This window comes from Equus asinus, chromosome 8 (assembly GCF_041296235.1).
Source record: "Equus asinus isolate D_3611 breed Donkey chromosome 8, EquAss-T2T_v2, whole genome shotgun sequence".
NCBI lineage: Eukaryota > Metazoa > Chordata > Mammalia > Perissodactyla > Equidae > Equus > Equus asinus.
The window spans coordinates 79,257,504-79,278,575 of NC_091797.1; the positions used below are offsets into that span (position 1 = coordinate 79,257,504).

Here is a 21,072-nt window from a genome sequence, read left to right on the forward strand (position 1 = left end):
ACAAGTTAATGCACCCCTCTGAGTCTTAGGAATAGGAATAACTTCAGAGCCTGCCTCATAAGATGGTGGTGAAGATGGAATGAGGTGGGATATGGAAATTGCCCATCTGCAGGCTGGTGCTGTTAATTTCTATGCCACCCCACCTTTGCTAAGGACAGATCCTCAGGGCAGGATAGTGAGCTAGTCAAGGGCACAGGTTCTGGAGCTAGACCACTGGGATGCCAAGTGGGGCCCCATCATTTACTAGCTGTGTGACTTGGGAGAAGTTACCCAACCTCTCTGTGCTCCAGGTGCCTCACCTGTGAGAGGGGAACAATCGTCGTTCATTGGGTCATTGTGAGGATTAGGTGAGTTAAGTATCTGGAAAGCGCCTGGCATATGGTAGGCCCTCAGAAACTGGTCACACACCCAAAGGAGTAAATGGGGAGAGTTTAATGAAGAGGCTATTTACAGACTTGAGCAAACCAGCAAGGTCAAGGGCAACCACGTGTGGTTTATGAAGATGCTCCTCTGATGCGAGGATGGGGCCTGCCGCCGTTGTTTTCAGGTGATAAATGGCCCTCTCTGCTCTGAGGATCTCATCCCGGAGCCACAGGAGGGATCAGGACGACGCCCGTGGTCTCCCTGGCATCTTGAGAGTTAGGGCTGCAGAGAGTCAGTTCCAGCTGAGTTTTAACCAGAAGAAGCTTCATTGCAGCCCGGGCCTGAGTGGCGGCCGGGGGCCATTAGGCTAAATGGCTTGTTTTCCTCCGCAGACCTGTCTAATCGCATTTTCCTGTTTGGGGCAGCGTGTGTGTCTGTGCGCGCACGCGCAGATGCAGAAGTCAGTGCGAGTTTTTCCCTCTGTCCTCGCTCACCATGCTGTAGCTGAAGCAGAGATAAGCTTGTAGCAACACAGCAAAGGCAAGTTTCCACTTCATCAAGGAATCAAGTACTTGCCTTGCTGTTTCTGCTTGATTACTTCTAGTGACTAGGAACTCATTACCCCTCAAAGCAGCACATTCTCCTTTTGATACCTCTGATGGCTAGAAATCTGTTTTTCCCCTTAATCCAGACTCTCCCTCACTATACCTTTCAGCTGTTGGTGACAGGTCTGGCCATAAGACTGTGTCATAAGCCCCAAACAGTATTCTGTTCACAGGGTCTGCGGCTGCATTTCGTCAGTCGATATTTGGATTTGTAGACTCAGGGCTCAGACGGATTCAAAACTCAGGCGAGGAAGGAAAAGGCTGGCACACCCCTGTCCAGCAGGAGACACTCTCCCCAGGAAGATCTGTTCTGGGTGCTCTGTCCTGCCTTAGCGCGTGTCATGTGTTTACCTCCGTGCCCTCATTTAGAACGCACACCCTGTTGTGACTTACTGGCTGTGTGTCCTTGGGCAAATGACTTAACCTCTCTGGACTTCAGTTTCCTCATCTGTAAAGCCGGGTAATAAAAGATACTATTTCTGGGATCGTTATGAAGATAAACGAGCTGTTGCCTGTGAAACTCTTAGCATGGCTCCTGGCCCGTAGGGAGCACAGACGGGATGGGTCAGTTTGTGCTGTAACAGCAAGCAGTGCCCAAAGTGCCAGTGGCTGGAACAACAGAGATTTGCTTCCGGCTCGTGCTGCCTGGATCTGGTGGTCAGCAGGGTGTCTGCTCTGTATTTGTCCTCACAGGGACCCAGACCGAGGGGATTCCATCTTCGTACATCCGTGACCGTCATGACAAGTAAAGAGGAACGTGGTGAGGACACACCAGCTGCAGGGTTTCCACCTGGGGACTCTCATTGGCCAAAACAGGTCATAGGGTCACTCCCAGCTTCCCAGGGTGAGGGAGGGGCTGTCCTGTCACGTGGTGGAAAGACAGAAATATTTAGTCATCAGCCTTAAGGACAACCACAGCACTCCACAAATGACCCTTGCTTTGGTACAATTATATTGTTATTATCACAACGTAATACACGTTGTTGTTATTTCCATCATTCATCACTGTCATGCTTCATGTACTTACTCCAGCTTCGAAACCCTGAGACATTTCCTTCTAGTGCCGAAGCTGGTCTCCCATCTCTTTAGGAAAACATAACTGAGATAATTATTATTAATAACCACATAAATTAATGATAGCTCCCACTTGACAAGGCGGTGTTTTGTGCCAAGCCCTGGATGAAGGACTTCACATATATTATCTCATTTAATCCTCGCAATATGGTCATGTGCTGCATAACGATATTTCGGTCAATGATGGAGCACATGTGCAGTGGTGGTCCCGTAAGATGAGTACCATGTTGCCTAGCTGTGTAGCGGGCTGTACCGTCTAGGTTTGTGTAAGTGCACTCTATGATGTTCACACAAGGATGGAATTGCCTAACAACGCATTTCTCGGGACATATCCCCATCGTGAAGCGACATATGACTATAATTCTATTTTGAGATGGGTCTTATTATTGGCCCCACTCTACAGATGAGGAAACTGAGCTTCAGGAAGGTGAATACCCTTGTCAGGCTCATAAATGGCAGAATGGGCTTGGCTCCCAGCCCCATGCCCTGAGTTACCTTGCCAAGGGCACGTGGTCTCGGCCTCCGGACCCTTAAATGGAAGTAGGGTTGTCTGGGTGGAGTGCGCTGGAGATGCTCTGCACTGTCATTGCTGACCCGCAGAAATGGGGGTTCACCATCGGGCCCCACGCTCTTTTCAGTCCTGTGTTCCCCTCCTCCCAGTTCTCCAGTCACCCCGGGCTCCATCCCCATGAACTTGTCCATTCCCCAAACAGTCCATGTCCGTGGGAGTTTCTGAGCCTTTGCTCACTCAGTTCTCTCATCCTTTCCTCCATCCTTTATGTCTTGCACACCCCAGCCCATCCTTCAAGGCCCAGCCCAAAGGTTCCTCCCGCTGGGCAGAACCCCACCGCCAGGCAGAACCAATCCCGTAGTCTGTGTGCTCCCCTGCCATTTCGTACATTCACAAATCTAAGCCTTCTCTGGAAACACACACACACAGCCTTTTTGGAGGAGGCAAGGAATTAGTCTTTCTTTTTAATTAATGCCAGCTCTCTCATGCCAACTTTCAATACTGCTGCCTCATTTGTCTTATTAAGTACTTAGTTTTGCTTTTCATTAGTGCTTTTTATTCTCGCTGAATTTTAATTGTCAGTGCAGGGTCTCAGCAGGCCTTGGTGGGGATGCTTTGCAGGTGTTTCCCATCCTCCTGCAAGGCCTGAGCTTAGGTGGCAGTGCCTCTGAAGCAGAGGACGGGGAGGTTCCAGGGGGTGGCTGAAGGCCGGTGTGTTTCCCTCCAGGCCTCAGCCAGTGCTGGCTGCCTTTGAGATCCCTGTGTGCTTCAAGGAGGCTGGTCTGTGAAGACACACACAGAGAGCTCAGGAGGGTTGCAACGGTACAAGTTCAATTCGTATTTGACCTGAGGATAAAAAATTAAGGAACATATTGGCTCATGATAGTCAAAAAGGCCAGGATAGATTCAGGCCTGGCTGGATCCAGCATCCCAACAGCATAATGAGGAATCAATCTTTCTCTATCTCTCAGCTCTACTTTCGTCCTTTGACGGGCCTTTCCCACGTGGTGGCAAAAGTGGCCCATAGTGGCTCCGGGCTTCAGTTCTACCAGCTGAGCAATCCCAGTGGAAAGAGAACGCTTCCTTCCATGGAGTTCCAGCGAAAGTCTTAGAGCAGGCCTTCAGTGGTCCAGATTGGGTCTGGTGCCTATCCCCGAACCAGTCACTGTAGCCCACGGGGTGTGATACACTGATTGGCCAGGAAACGGTCACTGGCCCACCTCTAGGGACCAGGTTTGGGTGAGCCCCACCTGAGCCACACAGATTGACACAGAGAGGGATGGTCTCCCAAAGGAAAATTGGGGTGCTGTTACCAAAAAAAGGGGAGATAAATGCCAGACAGGCAAAAACAAGAAATCCCCACGGCAGATATCCACTGTGGCGTCTCACTCAGGCCTGGACAAGCACCTGGAATGTAGACCTTTGCTCTCCTCCCTGGCCCACGCTCAAATCACAGTGACAGTGACCTCCTTGCCCGACATTTGAAAAGCTCTTAGATTCCAAGGTCCCTGTGCACCTGTTAACTCACCCACTCTTCCCAACAACCCTGCAAGGTAGGCACAACCAAGATAGGAATATTTACGTCCTCATTTTACAGATGCAAAAACTGAGGCTCAGAGTGACTAAGTGACTTGCCAGAGTCACACAGAAAAGGAAATGAATAGGGGAGCCAGGGTTGGTTCCCAAGACTCTGGATTCAAGGCTGGCAATTGTCCTATAACAATAGGTGGCTCTATCAGTCAGCTTTTGCTGCCTAACAAAGCACCCCACAGATTAGTAGCCTAAAACTACCACCATTTGTTTATCTCATGGTCGTTTAGGTCAGCGACTGGGCTGAGCTCAGCTGGGTGGTTCTTCTGGTCTAGCCCACACTTGGGTGATCTTGGCTGGGCTTGTTCACGTCTGTGGTCAGCTTGCCTGTTGGCTGGGACTGGCTGGTTTGTGCCGCGTCAGCTGCAGTAGCCAGGACAGCCGTGGGTCCCCACCACACGGTCTCGCATCCTCCAGCAGGCCAGCCTGGGCTTTTCCTACGGTGACTGCAGGGTTCCCAGGGTGGCAATGGAGGCCAAGCTCTAAACTGCTGGCACTTTTCAAGCCTCTGATTGCATCGCATTTCCTACTGTCCCGTCAGCCACAGAAAACCTCATCGCCATCTCAGATTCAAAGGGTAGAAAAATAGATTTCACCTCTCAATGGGAGGAGCTGAAAGAAGCATGGAGGCAGGTAGGGACAAATTGGGGCTGTTTTTTGCAATCAATCCACCGCATCTACATCAGCTTAATGCTCTAGTTCCTGAGCTAGGTGGGAAAGAGTGGGGCAAGACGCACCTTTGGCGAGTGATGCTGGCGGAGGAAGTGGAAGTACCAGGGTAGCTGTGAGGGCGTTCGGTGCCCTTCAAAGCACGTCCTGGGAGTTATGGTCCACTTTTGCTAGTAGAGAGAAGAAATGATGAGGATGAGGATGATGGTGATGGTAATGCTGATGATGATCGTGGTGACAATAATTAGCATCCACTGAGAACACACTATGTTCCAAAGACCATGTTGAGTGTCTTGCCTGCATTATCATACCTTATTCTTCACAACGCTCTTAGAGACAGTATAGTAAAGCGATTAAGCATGCAGGGTCTCGTGTCAGACCCTGTGGGTACCAGTTCCAGCTCTGCCAATCACCAGCTGGGTAGGCAAGTCACTTAACCTTTCTGAGCCTCAGTATCCCCTGCAAAATGGAAATAATACTAAACCCTCCTTAATGGGGGGTTGGGAGAGTTAAACGAGGTCATCCATGGGAAGCGCTCAGCCCAGGACCGGGCACATCTTAAGCAGCCGTGATGAGGGGCTGGGGGGGCAGAGCTGCGATTACCATCCTCATTTTAGCAACAAGGAAACAGACCCGCAGATGGGAAGTCCTTGCCCAAGACGTGAAGATTGTAAGTGGCAGAGGAGTGGGGGAGGGGCTCCGCCCGCCTTAAACACCTGTAAACGGGGACTGTCCTGTGGGATTCTTTGAAGGCTCATGGCAGGAGCCATCTGTTACTGCTATATGGCGATGGGAGAACCACGTGGAGGTGACACTGAGTTTGCTCTGTTTCAAGGTCAGGGACACAAAGGTGCCTTTGTCTGGAGCATCTCTCAGGCCTGTCTCTGTCCTTGTCTCGGGCACCAGTCTGCTCAGCGTGGAAGAAGCCCAGGTTCAGGGGGGCTGGGGATGTCCTGGAACCTCTAGGAACAAAGAGAAGCGAGCAGCAGCCTGCACCCTCTGGGAGCAGCTGGATGTGTAAGGGATGCTGGGGCTCTGAGCGAGCAGGCTGGATGGCAGGGTGTGCAGGCAACGGGGGGGGGGGGGGGGGGGGGGGGGGGGGGGCGCTCGGCTCCGTCAAGTCTACTAGGCAGGGCGGGAGGCTGCCATCTTTCTCTGCTGGTCCAGTGTCCCTGCCTTGGCAAGCGGTGTGTAGGAACCCTACGTGCCTGGCACACAGTCAAAGCTGGATGCATGGTGAGACAGAACAGAACGTATTCCACTCACGTCACTTCTCAAAGCCCTTCCGTGGCTCCCACATCATTCAGTGTGAAAGTCTGAATGGGTCTCAGGAGCTGAGGCCCTCACCCCCACCCCTACTCTGATCTCAGCTCCCGTCCATCTCCCCCTTGCTCACTCCACTCCAACCACTTTGCCCTCCTTACTGTTTCTCCAACTTACCAAGCACATGCCCACCCCAGGGCCTTTGCACTTGCTTTCCCCTCTGCCTGGAAAGCTCTGCCTCAGTTATCCACATGGCTCCGTCCTTTACTCTCTCCATGTCTTTGCTCAAATATCATCTCTCAGTGAGGCCCCGTCTGACCGGCTATTTAAAACCAACCTTCCTTCTCAACCACCAATCCCCCTTCCCTGTTTTATTTTTCTCTAAAGCGCTCATCACCAGCTGACACATTTCATATTTGACTTGTTTGGTTATTGTTGTCTTCCCCTCAGAAGGCAAGCAGCATGGCAACAATGATTTTCCCCCTCTTTTGTTTGTTTTAATGCTAGAACAGTGTGTGGCCCAGAGTAATAGATGTTCTATAAATATTTTTTGATTCTTCCCATTTCTCAAGAGAAGCTGGCAGTCCGTATTTTTAATTAAATCCTGTGCTTTTAAAATATTGGCTTAAATTTACTTTCAAACAATACTGCATGGGCCAAGGAAAACATCTTTTCAGCCTGGATCCTGTTCGAGCACCCCCACTCTACCCCCGTTTGAGGCCCATTGTGTCTCCCACCCCATCAGATCGTCTGAGAGTTTTTCCAGATTCCCAACTGGGCCGCGATGGACTGGACTCAGGGGAGGAGGAGGGGGGCCGGAAAAGAGGCAGGGGAGATGGAAGGGACTGGGCACCATCATGGCTGCAGGTTCCGCTGCGAAGCACCTGGTTTAATTCCATGACTGCGGGGCCGGGAGGCCGAGTGTGGCGTCGAGCGCCGCGCAGACAGCTGCCGCTCTCGCCGGTTCCCTGCGGCGCCCTGAAGCGCGCGTGCAGCCCCCGCCAGCCCAGCGCAGCCCCGCCCAGGCGCGCTTAGACACCTGCTGCAGCTCCGCAGCCAAATGGGCTTTAAGAGCTGTTTTTTCAGTTCAACTCAAACCAGCAGAAGGCCTTGGAGATTCCAGGGGGTGGAGGCACAGATCCTCAGCAAACAGTCCTCGCAGGAGCCAGGGCAGGGTCTTCGCCGCGGTTAAGACGCAGGGTTGCCTAAGGGTTAGTGGCAGGCTGTGGAGGTGGGCAGATGGGAAACAACGCCTCGCTCTGCCACTTACACAGATTTATTGAGTCCCCACTGCACCCCCTGAGCTCTATGACTTATGTGAACATTTATTGAGCACCTACTGTATACCACACTCAGGACTGGCTGCAAGGTGAAAATGCAGGGCCTCTTGTTCAAATATTATTAAGAATTTCAAGACGGTGACAGGACAGCATTAAGCCAAGGGCAGGGTCCTCCTAAGCTCAGGGTCCTTCTCTGCCTGGGTGGCAGGTCCCTGAAGCCAACCCTGTGTGTGCTGGAGGTGCAACTGTTGAACAAATACAGACCCGGGCCCTGCTGTAGGGAATCTTACAGGATAGGTGGACGGACAAACAGCACACAAAAAATAATAATTGCAGATCCTGATAAATATTATAAAGGAAACAAGCAAGATGCAGTGAGAGTAAGTAACAGGGTGAGAGGCGGTAATTTAGAGAGTATAGTGAGTATAGTCAGGGAGGGCATCTTGGAGGAGGTGGTGTTTGAGCAGAGATGGGCAGAGCATGAGGAGGAAGCAGCCATGCAAGAGTGAGAGAAGACTCTATCGGGGCAGAGAGCACAGCGGAGGCCAAGGCCTGATGGCTGGAAAGGCCAATGGGACCGGAGCGTGGTCAGAGACGCAGGGAGAGTAGCAGGCAGGGGATCATGACGGTTCTCTGAGGTCACAGAGAGGGTCTTAAATCTTACGTGTATCAGGTAGCCTCTGAAGCACTTCATTATCTTAAAATTATATGTTTTTAAAAAATAGCTGGTTCAGATCCCGGGTGCGGACATGGCACTGCTCGGCAAAAAGCCATGCTGTGGCAGGCGTCCCACATATAATGTAGAGGAAGATGGGCATGGAGGTTAGATCAGGGCCAGCCTTCCTCAGCAAAAAGAGGAGGATTGGCAGTAGATGTTAGCTCAGGGCTAATCTTCCTCAAAAAAAATAAAATAAAATAAAAATAAATGTTTGTTTTTGAATAGCTAACATATCCACACGGTTGTAGGCACAAAGGGGTATGTTGTGAGTCTCCCTCCCATCTCAGTCCCACTACCCGGTTCCCCTCCCCAGAGGCAAGCAGCGTTATCAGTTCCTCCTGCATTCTTTGCAGAAATGTTTTATGCATATACAACCCCAAATTACACACACATCTTACTTTCCCTCATGCACACAACAGTGTTGTTTTAGAACCTTGTCCTACATGTTGGTCTTTTCTGTAGACAATTTATCTTGGTGAGCAATGCATGTCCATCATAAAGCATTGCGTTCTTCTTCACGGCTGTGTAATATTCCACCACACAATGCACCATCCTGATCCTGCAGCTGGCCAGTGCTTGTTATTAGGCGTTTAGGTTGCTTCATTGAAAGATTTTAAGCAGGACCTTGGGGAACCCACTTAACCTCTCTGTGACTCAGTTGCTCAACTGTAAAACGGGATGAGAACATCTACCACGTAAGGCTGTTGTGAGGATTGAACGAGATAAATTTGAAAGGCGCTGAGCATGTAGCACACCTGTGAAATTCCAGCCGGCGATTGTTGCCGCTGTTGCTTTTGTTTCTGAAAGTTGATGGTTCCTTGGAACCTGCACAGGACTGGGGGGCACCTGAGCCCAGGAAAGAGCTGGAGCCTCTGGCTTCCAGGGCAGGCATTAGCTTACGCTTCCTGAAGTTGCAGCTGTAGAACCACATTGAAGCCAGGCCTGCAGGCCTGACCGAGCCAAGCCTGTGATCTCGCAGCGTCTCCGGGCGGGGCTCGGGGTGGGCAGGGCTCTGCTTGTTTCTGAGGCTGAGAGGTGGGAATACGGCCCGGGGGGCCACCAGTCACCAGACACTCGTCAGAACCCAGCAACCTGAAGCCAGGGAGGAAGGCAGTGCGGGTGTGAACAGAGTGATGGACGGCAGACGGGCTTGGGAGGTGGTGTTCGAGTCCCGGCTTGGCTGCTTGGCAGCTGTGTGATTTTGAGCAGATGGCTTCATCACTCTGAGCCTCAGCTTTCTCCCCTGTAAAATGAGGATAACACTACAAACCTGGGAGTAGGATTGGAAGGATTGAAGTACATAACGAAGGTATGGAATGTGGCACAAAGCAGGCGCTCAAGAAATATCAGTTACTCTTGTTGGATAAACCATAGGAGAAGTAAGAAAACGGAATTACCTTTCTACAAAGTGCTTCCTGGGTGTCAGGGTCCGTGACAGGTGCTTAAACTCATCGGCTCGGTGACACCAATGTCCTGCCATGGTCTAGGGCTGGAATCCTGCACTATTTACCCGACCACACACATCTCTGCTCTTGCTCCTTTGTCAGTGGCTGGATTCCCTCTGCTGGTCCTCCCTGGGCCTCAGGCCTCCTGTCCAGGATGGCGATGGTTTCTCTGCAGTGGGCAATGGGAGAGGCAGGGACGGTCTGAAAACGCCAGAGACTTTCTCCATTTCTCTTAACTCCCCCTAAATCCAACATCTGGGCTAGACTTCACGTAGTGTCGTCTGCAGCCAGGTAGGAGAAATCTTAGGGCCACGCTCTGTCAGATTGGACAATGGTGAGGTGGCTTGCCCAGGGTGACAATGCCCGGGCGATCAGAGCCCTGCTTTCATAACAGTCTCCCTTCTACTCCAGCATGCGGTCACGTTCTCCACAATCAGAACGTGAGGTGAGGTTTCTGGTGCTGGTGGTGGACTCGGGGAAGCAGGGCAGGGCAGTGGAGGACTCTAGGCAAGGATGTGGCTTCAGCTGGAGTCTGGCGTCAGCCTGATCCCACGGGGCACTCTGGAGCGTGCTGGCCCCACACAGCTGTCCCGCCTGGAGACACGGGGGCTGCGCTTTTATGTTCTCCCCTTGTCAGTCAGTCACCGGCTTTGGGCTGCTCCCTGCAGCAGGAGTAGCTCCTGGGTATCTCTGAGCAAGGCAGCTGCTCTTGTTGCTGAGGGCAGTTCTCTGGAAAATGGTGTTGCCGCGAGCCCTTAGCTACTAACATGCCTAGAGGCTGAGGGTGGGCACACCACCTGTCAAGGGCACCAGCAGTGTCTGCCACGCCCCCTCCACTCCACCTGCCTCTCCACCCCAGCCCGGGTCTGCTGTCCACGCACGACCTCCTTTCTCTGGGCCTCCTCCTCCAGTTGCCCAAATGGCCTCCATTACTCAGGCGTCCCCTCGCCTGGCCCAGGCCTGCTCGACCAGGTCAGCCCTGGGTGTTAAGTGCTTTGAGAGGCCTGAGTGGCCAAAGCTGAAATAATCAGTGCTGTCCGGGGGGGCTCCTGGCCTGGAGGGACAGAGATGGATGGTTTCCATGGGGCGGTCAGCCAGGGAGTTTGGACTTTGCAGGCGGACTTTCAATAGGAAGTGAACTCTGGTGCCCAGGACTGGCGGCAGGCCAGGCTCCGCCTCGAGGGCAGCAGAATGTGGCGATCAGAGTTCCTGCCAGGGCACCGTGGATCCCTTGCCTCCATCCTCCCTCCCTTCCGGGTCCTCCAAGGGCTGTGTTTCATCTCTGCTGCAAAGCACGAGGGGAGGCATTGGGATGAATGTTCGGCCATGCAGACCAGGGGCAGCCAGGGATGCTCGCTAGCAGGGAATGAGGCCCTCGGAGCCCAGCTGGGCCAGGGGACCCAGGGCCCAGGGCCGCCCCCTCAGCTCTCGGTGCAGGCAATAATGAGATGCTACGGTTCTTTTCAGCAGGTTTCCTTCGCAACGGGAGCCACTCTCCTTTCGTTTTGAAGTGGAAACGGTGAAATGGTCATATTAATCTGAGAAGGTTATGTTAGCCCCACGGGAGCAGATGAAAAGGCTTGTCAGTGATGGGCCTCCCTCCCACGTGTCCACCATCAGCCCCCTCCAGCTTCACCCACCTGAAGATTGAGCAATTCCAAAGCCTGCAGGATGGGAAAGGGTCCTCTCCCCATTCCCCTCCCAACTTCTCAACCATTCAGCTTCCCACAGCACGTGGCTGCGGGCTTTGGGACGGGACTCTCCGTGGTGACCCTTTTCTGCCACTGGGGAGCTGTGAGTTCCAGTAGGAACTTTCCTGCTCGGGGCCTGAGATTCCCCATCCGGAAAGTGGCGACGCTGGGTGAAGTTCTCTTTCTTCTCTGGATCTCCTGAGCGCCCAGCAGAGAGCGGGGACTTGAGAGATACTGAGTGGCTGAATGACTGGGTGACATCCTGCCTGGGTTGCTGTTTTGCAGGAACACCTGACTTCTGCCATGACGGACACCGTGTTGAGCAGCAGCTCAAGCCGCTGGATGTGTCCCAGTGACCGACCTCTTCAATCAAAGTAAGTCACTGGGTCTTTTGGGGAGTGGCTTGTTTGGGGCCCCTGAGGTCCCGATAGATCTACGCTTAAAGGAGAAAAGGAATGGCAAGGAAAGAAATAGGGGTCGGGGAAAAGGAAGCTGGTGGAAATTTTGTCTTGGAAACCTCTCCACTGATCTTACTGCTTTGCAAGGGTGGAATAACCAGATCAAATTTCGAGGTCCATGCCCCAAATTAGAGGTGGCCTGGGGAGTGGTGGGCCTGCTGACCCGGGTGGTTAGAACCACCTGGTTTTAGGTCCTGGTTTTAGATCTGAGCTAATTTACTGTGTGATCACAGGTGAATCTCTTCCCCTCTCTGGGCCTCAGTTTCCCCATGAATCAAATAAGGAAAGTGGGCTAGATCAGAGGTTCACACTGGCCTCCAGCTGACTCTGACTCATGGAAGTATGTTTTTGATTTTTGGCCCAATCGTTTGAAAATTGGGAAATTTCACGTCAAAGTAACTTCCCATTTCTGTATCAAGAATTTACTTATAAATAATTTCTTATTTATAAGAAATTACTAGACTTGAATCAGTGGCGTGCTGGGTCTGTATGATTGTGGCTCAGGAACGCTGATGTCAAATTTTCAGGAACTTTGCGAGCCAGTGGTTAAACACAGCCATTATTAAAAATTAAGTTATCTAATTTTACAATTAAATTCTATTAAATATGAAGGATATAAATACTCAAAATTCATCACTTCTTAATTCTTTTACTGCATTTCATTATTCTCTATGTTAAGTATGTCTGCTATACGTGTAGGGTAAAATACTATATATAATGGCATGCTACTGAATATTTCTTCCCAATTCTGCATTCGGTGACATCCTGTTGGTATGTGAAATCAGCCACAGTGGGGCTTTTTCCCCAGAGATTCAATGGTTAAAATCTGCCAGCACACCACTGCCTGAAGTCCTTGACAATCTAAGTCTGTTGTTTATTGTTCCTGCAGAGTTTCACTCATAAGGACTTGTTTCTTTGGACGCTTGGTCATTTTTTATTGTGAGCTCGATCTGAGGCTCCTGGGGATCTGCTTTGGGAATAGTTTCCTTCAGAGAGATTTGCACTTGCTTGGCCAGGAGTCAGGTGTGCTGCTCAGCCAGGAGGACCTCAGCTCCCTTGGAGGGTCCCGGCTCACTGCAGGGGTCTCAGACTCGGCTCCCACGCCTGGTTGGGAGCTCAGGGTCAGACTCTGGAACGTGGTGCTGGTGTTTGCATGGGCTTACAGCTCACAGCTCCCGGTTCTGGATTCAGTTTGCTGGGTTTTCATTTTCTTTTCTAAAAAATTGCCTTCTGAAGGTATAATGAATGTACCTTCAACAGAATGCATTTAGAGTACAATTTGGTAATTTAAAGACATATGTATATACTCATGAAACTGTCACGATCTGCATCATGGATAAAGTCACTCACCCAAAAGCTTCCTTGCGCCCCTTTCTCCCCCCCTCTCTCCACGCATCCCCGGGTAGTCACTAACCTTCTTTCTGTAACTACAAAGTAGTTTGCATTTTCTAGAATTTTGTATAAGTGGAATCGTACAGTGTGTCCTCTTTTTTGGGGAGAGAGGCCTCTCTTCTTTCACTCAGCATAATTATTTCACCATCCATCCATATTATTTTCACATTAACAGTTTGTTTCTTTTCATTACTAAATAGTATTTCATTGTGTGGATAGACCACAATTTGTTTATTCATCTTTTGATGGACATTTGGGTGTTTACCGTTTTGAGTGAGTACAAATAAAACTTTGTATAGATGTATGCTTCCATTTCTCTTCAGTAAACACCTAGCAGTAGAATGTCTTGGTTATATGTAGGTGTGTGTTTAACTTTTTAAGAAACTGCCAAACTGTTTTCCGAATTAGTTGTACCATTTTAGATTTCCACCACGAGTGTATGAGAGTTCCAGCTTCTCTGCCTCCTCACCAGCACTTGATACGATCAGTGTTTTCAATTGTAACCATTCTAGTACGTGCAGAGAGGTATTTCTTTGTGGTTTTAATTTGCATTTCCCTAATGGCTAATGATGTCAATCATCTTCTTATGTAGTTTTGCCATTCATACAACATGTTTGCTGAAGTGTCTGTTTAAAACTTTTGCCCATTTTTAAATCAGGTCCTTTATCTTCTCATTATTAAGTTTTACAGGTTTTCTTCATATGTTATAGATAAAAGTCCTTTGTTGGATATACTTTCTCTCAGTCTATGACTTGTCTTTTCGTTTTCATAACAGAGTCTTTTAAAGAGGAATAGTTTTGTTGTTTTGGTTTGGTTTTTTTGAGGAAGATCAGCCCTGAGCTAACATCTGCTGCCAATCCTCCTCTTTTTGCTGAGGAAGACTGGCCCTGAGCTAACATCCGTGCCCATCTTCCTCTACTTTATATGTGGGACGCCTACCACAGCATGGTGCGCCAAGCAGTGCCATGCCCGCACCCAGGATCTGAACCGGCAAACCCCGGGCCACTGAAGCTGACTTAACCACTGTGCCACCAGGCTGGCCCAGGAACAATTTTTTATTTTGATGAAGTCTATTTTTTGGTTTTGAAAAGGGTATTGGAGAATTCCCTTACTTTCTAGAAATCCCAGAACTGCAGTAAAAAATGTTCGCCTTGATTTATCAAGGAGCTAATTATATATTGGAGAAGGTCTTTCTGAATATTCAGCATGCTCACATTCTCTGAAGCAAGAACCCCTGCTGTTTCCTACTTTGACCTGAAACCTCCTCCAGTCCTGAGTTTTACAGTTTTGAAGACACTGTTGAACTCTGTGGGTCTCCTTTTCAAAAGCAAACGCCCAGTTTCCCAAGCCCCTTCCTTGATGTCCTCTTGGAGCCAAACTTCTTTGCAGAGAATATTCTATCAGCCAAAAAGCATGTCTGTGTAAGATAAACGGTTGCCTGAAGGATGTGTAGGGTAAAATATTTATCTTATTTCAGAAATGTCAGTTAATTAAAATCCCATCCATCGGAGTTTACTTTAGTCAATATGAAGCCAAACAATTTACCTTACAATTAAATTAGAATGATTCAAGCAGCCTGGACGCCGCTTCATTAAGGTGCTCCTGGGCCCCTGTGACGCATCTTGGCATTCTGAACTCATCCGACCGGCTTGATTGCAACTGCATTTTCTTCAGATATTAAAATTATTTTCCAATAAATGCTAATGGGTGAATTATAGTCATCGCACATGATTTCTAGTCTGCTGCAGGGGTAATGTGCGAATGCAGACGCTTCTAATGTCTTTCTCCAGTAAATTAAGAAGCCGAGTCTTAATTAACTGCTGGCTAGCCAGATACACTTCAGGCTTTTGTGATTTTCCAATGCCTTGCTCTCTCAAGCTCCTTGAATCCCACCACGGTGTTTGAAACACAATTGCGATTGTGTTAGAAAGAACTGAATGTGTCTGCTTCTTGCAAGGGTAGGGCAGTGGTTCAGCTCTTTATAATGGGAATAAATGGGGAGAAATACTGGAAAGTTGATTCTTCCATAGCTTGCAAGTCTGCAAGCATGAGAGTCCCAGAGATCGGAGGTGGAAACTGAGGCAGAAAGAGGAGACGTGACCTGTCTGTGGTTGTGCACCTGGTGAATAGAGATGCTCGTCTCCTTTCTAGAATGGAAGGACTTGCTTCTCCAAACTGGGGCACTGCAAGTTTTCCTTCTGGATAATCCAGTTATCGTTCAGGGCTCATTGCCCTCCTCAAAGGGCTTCTAGTCCCCCATTGTCTGAAAACAGGAACCAAGATTGAAGTGGGCCGTGTTATCATGAAGTGATTTCTCTTTGGTGCGCCAAACCCATTATTCAAATATGTAAATGATCAGCTCGATTAATTAATGAACTGAACTAATTGGTCATTTTAATCAACGCTGTGGATTTTACAACCCTACACTCGAGCAGCCTTGTTTTAGATGTGCTAGAATAAGATAATAATGAGCAAAAAATTTGGAAGTAGGTCTTCATATTTAAACTGTGTGGTTGTTGCATCTAGACAGTATTGGTGGTGTTATCAGATTTCTTTCCCAACTTTATTCACTTTTTTCTTTCTCTCTTTTCTTTGCCTTCCTTCAGTGATAAAGAACAGTGAGTATTTTATGACACTTTTATTTCTCTATGAGCTGAATTTTGTCTCTTTTCTGATCAATATGGCTTGCCCCTAAGGAGAGATGGTTAAAAAAGGAACTAGCAAATTTTACATATCTAAAAAAATTCCAAGCTATTAAAAACACACACACATGCCTCTTGAGAAAAAAATTATGAAGTTTCAGAAAAATATCTTGATAAAAGGATGGCAAGTGTTCCTTAGGAGAGCCCTCGATTTAAATCTTGTTAGTAATATGTGGTTTTCAGCAAGTGTATTGACCACTTTCTGTGCCCCTGTTTCTGCAGCATTTTGCGTGGTAACAGTGTTTTTAGATGAAGAAAATGTTAACTCAGATAACCGCTGTCATTAACAAAAGATGATGATGAACAGAACAGAGCTAATGGGAAGTGATGAGCAGTGCATATGGTCTCTGTCACCTCGGGAAGTCAGCCTGATCTCTCAGGGGGGTGCCTTCCACACAGAGGTCCTATCTTTGCTTACAACTTTTGTGTTTGAAATTGGATTCATTTCCTAAATATGCGTGACAGATTGGGCGCTGGGTCCAATGAATGAACAATCGGGCTGCAATGCAGACTGGGCTTCGGTTGCGTGTGCACATTTAGAAACTATGGAAAGTCATTTTTACCCTCCCCATGATGGAGAGCCTACCTCAGAGCCACAGCAGAGCCCTGGGTCTGGCGTCAGAAGCCCCAGGTCTGAGTCCTGCTCTGATGTTCAGTGTCAGTGCGTCCTTGGGCACTGCCCTTCACCTCCTTGAGCTCTGGCGCTCTCTTTTGTAAAATGGGTATGATGGCCCTGCCCTTCCTCCCTCGCCAGGTGGTGGTAGGATCAAACAAGATGCACAGGAAAGCTTTGCTAACTGTAGAGCACCAAACACAGCCAGAGGAAGGTGTGAATCACAACCTTGCCTTACCCTTCTGTATATATATACATTGTGTGTGTGTATATATATACACACACACACACACATTATATAAATACATTGTATACATACGTTTTACATATATACCTTATATGTATACATTGTGTGTGTGTGTGTATGTATATGCATATAGCACTGACATAATGCATCCAGCTTTTTTGGACCCAAATGACCACATCATCGGGCCCAGAATCCTCTAAAGATTTTCTTAACACTGATAAACACTTAACTAGGCTCTGTGCCTCAGTTTCTCCATCTGTAAAATGGGAGCTTTGAACAAGCTGATTGCTAAAGACCATTTGAATGTTCTGCAGTCTCTGTTGTTGGCTGGGAAGACTCTGGCCAGGCGACAGCTGCTTCTTATGAATATCGTGAGTCTATTGTTCAGACATGCCAGGGAGAGAGACCGAGACGTTGTCAGATTATAAATATGAACATGGGAAGAGAGAAGTTCATGGTCCAGAGGGTCCCAAGGCTCTAGCAGGCTTCCTGAATGCTGAAAGTTGAAAGGTAGAGTGTATGTTCATCCTTCCTTCCTTCATTAACAAATACTCACTGAGTTCCCACTATGTATCAAGCACGGTGCTAGGCTCCAAAGATACAGAGATAGCCAAAAATACAAGTATGTGTCCAGTGGGGTCTAAAAACAAATAAATAGCCAGTCACCAGCAAATACACTCCAGTGTGCAAGTTGCTATAATAGCAGCGGGCTGTGGGAGCACAAGGACAGGCACCTAGCCCAGACTTGGGGGTCATGATGGGAGAGCTTCCTGGAAGAAGTGATGTGTAAGCTGAGACCAGGTGAAGGAGAAGCAAGATGGAGACAAGACAGAGGAGTTCCAGGTAGGGGAACAGCATGTGCTAAGTCCAAAGATGATAGCATGGAATTTTAGAAGAACTGATGGAACACAGACTGGCTTGAAAGATTAGCAGGACGCAAGATTCCCTTAACATTCTGAAAGGGGTGGGGGCCACAGCATCCCTCCTGCACCCCCTTTAGTCTGGTAGGGGTAGATTTCAGGCAAAAGGGCCTTTGTCCCAGCAGGCGTGTGTAAAACATTTTGTGGTGCAGCTGCTCTTCCTTCCCCGTCCTTTCCTTCAGGATTCATTAAAATCTCATTCACTGAGCTGTAAAGAGATTTCCTGCTGACACCTGCTCTTGTGGGCATCCTCGGGGGAGGGAGGGGAGAAGGAGGAGAAAGGAAAGAAAAAGGATGAATTTTCCGCACACCACTGCTGCTTAATGCTTCAGAGTCTTCGTGCCCCGACAGCACTTCCGTCCTCCTGCTCCTGTGGGAGTTATCACTGATTAATAGAGACATCTGCTGGGTATTTATTACGTGACTATAGTGCGTGTGAAATGAAGGATTGAGGTGGGAGGCAAAAGGGGCTGGGAGGGTGTGCTTTGCAATATTTTAGGGAGACACATCTGTGAGGGGCTTCAATCCGGAGTCAGGACCAATGTCCTTAGGAGAGGCCGCTTCTGACCCTCTCTGGATGACCTAAGCAGGTGCATGCACGGGGGAGTGGAAGCGTTTCTAGAATGCTGCTTTTTCGAGCCTCTGACTGTGCTGCCACCACATGTTTCTCTGCAACCCCCTGCCCTCTTCTGAGCACAGGCATCTGGAAAATGAGCAGGTCAACCACGATTATCTTTAGACTTTTTGTTAGCAGCAAAACTCTTCCTCTGAATAATATTTTATTCAGAAGCTAAATATATAAGACAGACAAGTGGCACTGGCTAAAGACCTTTAGTGGTTGAAAGCATTGAACAAGTCATGGTAAACTTCATGCAACTGTGATTTAAAATAATACCAAACTGTAAAATAAACGCAGGGAGTCGAACAAGCTTCACATTTGTGTTGCTGTTGCCATCGTGGATACTGTATCAGTTAGCTTTTGCTGTGTAACAAACCATCTTAAAACTCAGCGCGTAGAACAGTGGTTTATTCTCAGGGATCTGGGCTTGGCTGGCGGCTCTGCTGATCTTGCTGGGCTTGCTCACGTGTCAAAGAGCTGATCCAGGATGGCTGTCGCTAGAACGGCTCAGCTCTGCTCCACATGCCTCTCGCCCCCGCGGCGTGCTGTCCTGGGCTTGTTGCCATGGTGATGGCAGGGCTATAAGAGAGCAAGCAGAGATGCACTCGGCCTTGGCAGGCTTAGCCTTGGGACGGGCACACCACCACTGCCCTGCATTTTATTGACAAGCAGGTCGTCAGTTTGGGAAGGATTTGAAGGGTAGGGAAATAGACTCTGACCCTCTGTTGGGAGCCATTTCAAATTCACATGGGAAGGCACAAGGATGCTTAGAAGGATGAAGCATTGAGGTTTTCAATGCAAAAAATCATGCCTTTATTAAATATCAACTATTAAATCATTTAACATTTTTTCTGTTTATTTTCTTTGCTGGCATCCTTGCCTTGCTAGTGCTGCGAAGCCAGCATTGCCATCTGGCTGAAGCGAGGGTGGAGGGCCTGGTTCCCTCCCGCCCTGTCCCTCTTTTCCCCGCTCCCCAGCAGCCCTGGGAGATCCCTCTGGGGAGCTGCAGAGCAGTTTGAGAACCGTGGCGTAGAGAGTCGTGGGGAAGAGGAGGCAGCTGCCTGTCAGTGTTTCTCCAGTAATCATTGTCCTAAGTGTGTGAGTAAGAGTGGAGACAGCCAGCCCTCTTTGCCCTGAGCTGGCTCAGCCAGTAAGCCAGGGGTCTCTCCTTCTGCAGCCTTCGAGGGTCAGGAGTGGCCTCTGAGGGTCCCAGCAGGAAACAGACATGAAATCTTTCCTACTTAACAGATTGGGAGACCAACATTCAGGGTGGCGCAGAGCCCAGTACACACTGCTAGTAGCTGGCAGGTCCAGGGCTCCAATCTTGAACTCCGCCGGCTCAAAGAGGGCTCAAGCGGACCCACAGTAGGCCCTCTGGGTGCTTTCTGGATTGGACACGATGCTCTGAGTCACTTGTCCAAAGAAGCAATACTTTGGTCTCTAGCTTTGGTCTTTGACAAGGTTCCAACACTGGATTCTGGTCTTAAGGACGTGGAGCTGGAATCCTGTGCCCAGAGTCCTTTGGCGAGAGAGCCACCGTCCTGTCACAGGGACATTCTCGAGGCCCCAGGCTCACAGTGTTCCCCGGTCCCGGGGAGGCGCGGTCAGCCTCGTTCTCTCCCTTGAGAGCAAAGGCTTTGCTTTGAAAAGCCATCTCGTTTCCCTCTGTTTGCTTTTGGAATTAAAACAGGAAAATCCACAGGAGGCTTGTGAGTCCCCACTGAGACCAGTCGGCGACATTTTCAAACACTGGATGAGCTGTTTGTCAACTGTGTGTTTGGAGCAGCGGATGGGGGAAGGGCTTGGAGCGGGGCCGGCAGCCTCCAGCAGACGGTCTGCTCGTCTGCAGATGGAGGCAATTATCCTAGGCGGACCGTCTTGGGAACCTCCATCCCTGCTTGTGGTTTTGGAGCCATGTGTATCCAGCAGCACTGTTTCCTGCACGCGCTGACCCCAGTGAGTTGTGTGGTGGGGTGAGGGGCATTGGCTTCAGGTCTGGCCAATGGCTGACCATGCCCATGACCAGATTGTGAGCTGCAGGAACAGGCCCTTGGAGGGGTCTCTGCTGGGTATGAGGCCCAGCATCTCATCTGTGCTCTGTGTTGGTCACTGAGCTGCTTTGCAAAGGCAGGAAATAAATGGAGGGGGGTCAGAAGGGAAGGAAGGAAGAAAGGTAGGAATGAAGGAAGGAAGAATAGGGGCAGCTGAGACATCCATTTCCCTGGAAACCAGAGGGACCTGGGGAGGAGGCTGGGTTAGGTTATGGCCAAGGCAATTTGGGAAGGACAAGTGGTCTTCATTATGCAGGAGTCAGGGGTATCCTTTCAAAATAACAGAAAGAAACATAAGAGGGATATTACTGCACCATAGGGGAGATCTTTCCAACAGAACAGCACAGACTCCTTATAAGAGAGTGAGGTCTCCATTGTGGGGAGCATTCAAGCGAGGCTGGAAGGACCCCTGCTAGGGAGGCTGCGGCAGATAGACTTTCAGGTGATTCCCAATGGTCCCCACCTCCTGGGGTTCGTGCCTTTGTAATCCCCTCACCTTAAGTGTGGGCAGGACCTGGGATGTGCTTCTAAGCTATAGAACACGGTGAATAGGATGGGAGGTCACCCTCATGATTACGTTGTGTTACCTAAGACTCCGTCTCTGTCAACAGGAGCTAGAGATTCACCTTGCAGGCTTGACGAAGGAAGCAGCCCAGGGGATGAAGTTGGGAAAGTCCACTTGGTTAGGAATTGCAGGCTGCCTCCAGCACCTGGGGTGGCCTCCTGCCACCAGCTAGCAAAAAGCTAGGCCCTCAGCCACACCACTGCAAGGAAATGAATTCTGCCACTAACCCAAATTTGTCTGGAAGCCGATTCTTCTCCAGTCAAGCCTCTGATGAGAACGCAGCCCAGCCGACACCT

At 49.5% G+C, this 21,072-nt stretch overlaps 1 protein-coding gene across 3 annotated transcripts in view; it reads left to right on the plus strand.

Moving 5' to 3' along the window:
• RPH3A (rabphilin 3A) overlaps positions 1-21,072 on the plus strand; it is a 255,820-nt gene that overhangs the window by 182,928 nt on the left and 51,820 nt on the right. For 2 of the 3 annotated variants that reach the window (XM_070516106.1, XM_044775847.2), the window contains one exon: positions 11,495-11,583. In XM_070516106.1, coding sequence (XP_070372207.1) covers positions 11,513-11,583 — 71 coding nt within the window. In that variant the 5' untranslated portion in view covers positions 11,495-11,512. Of the gene's footprint in view, positions 1-1,661; positions 1,729-11,494; positions 11,584-21,072 lie in introns of all 3 variants that reach the window. The other variant, XM_070516107.1, reaches the window with a different exon arrangement.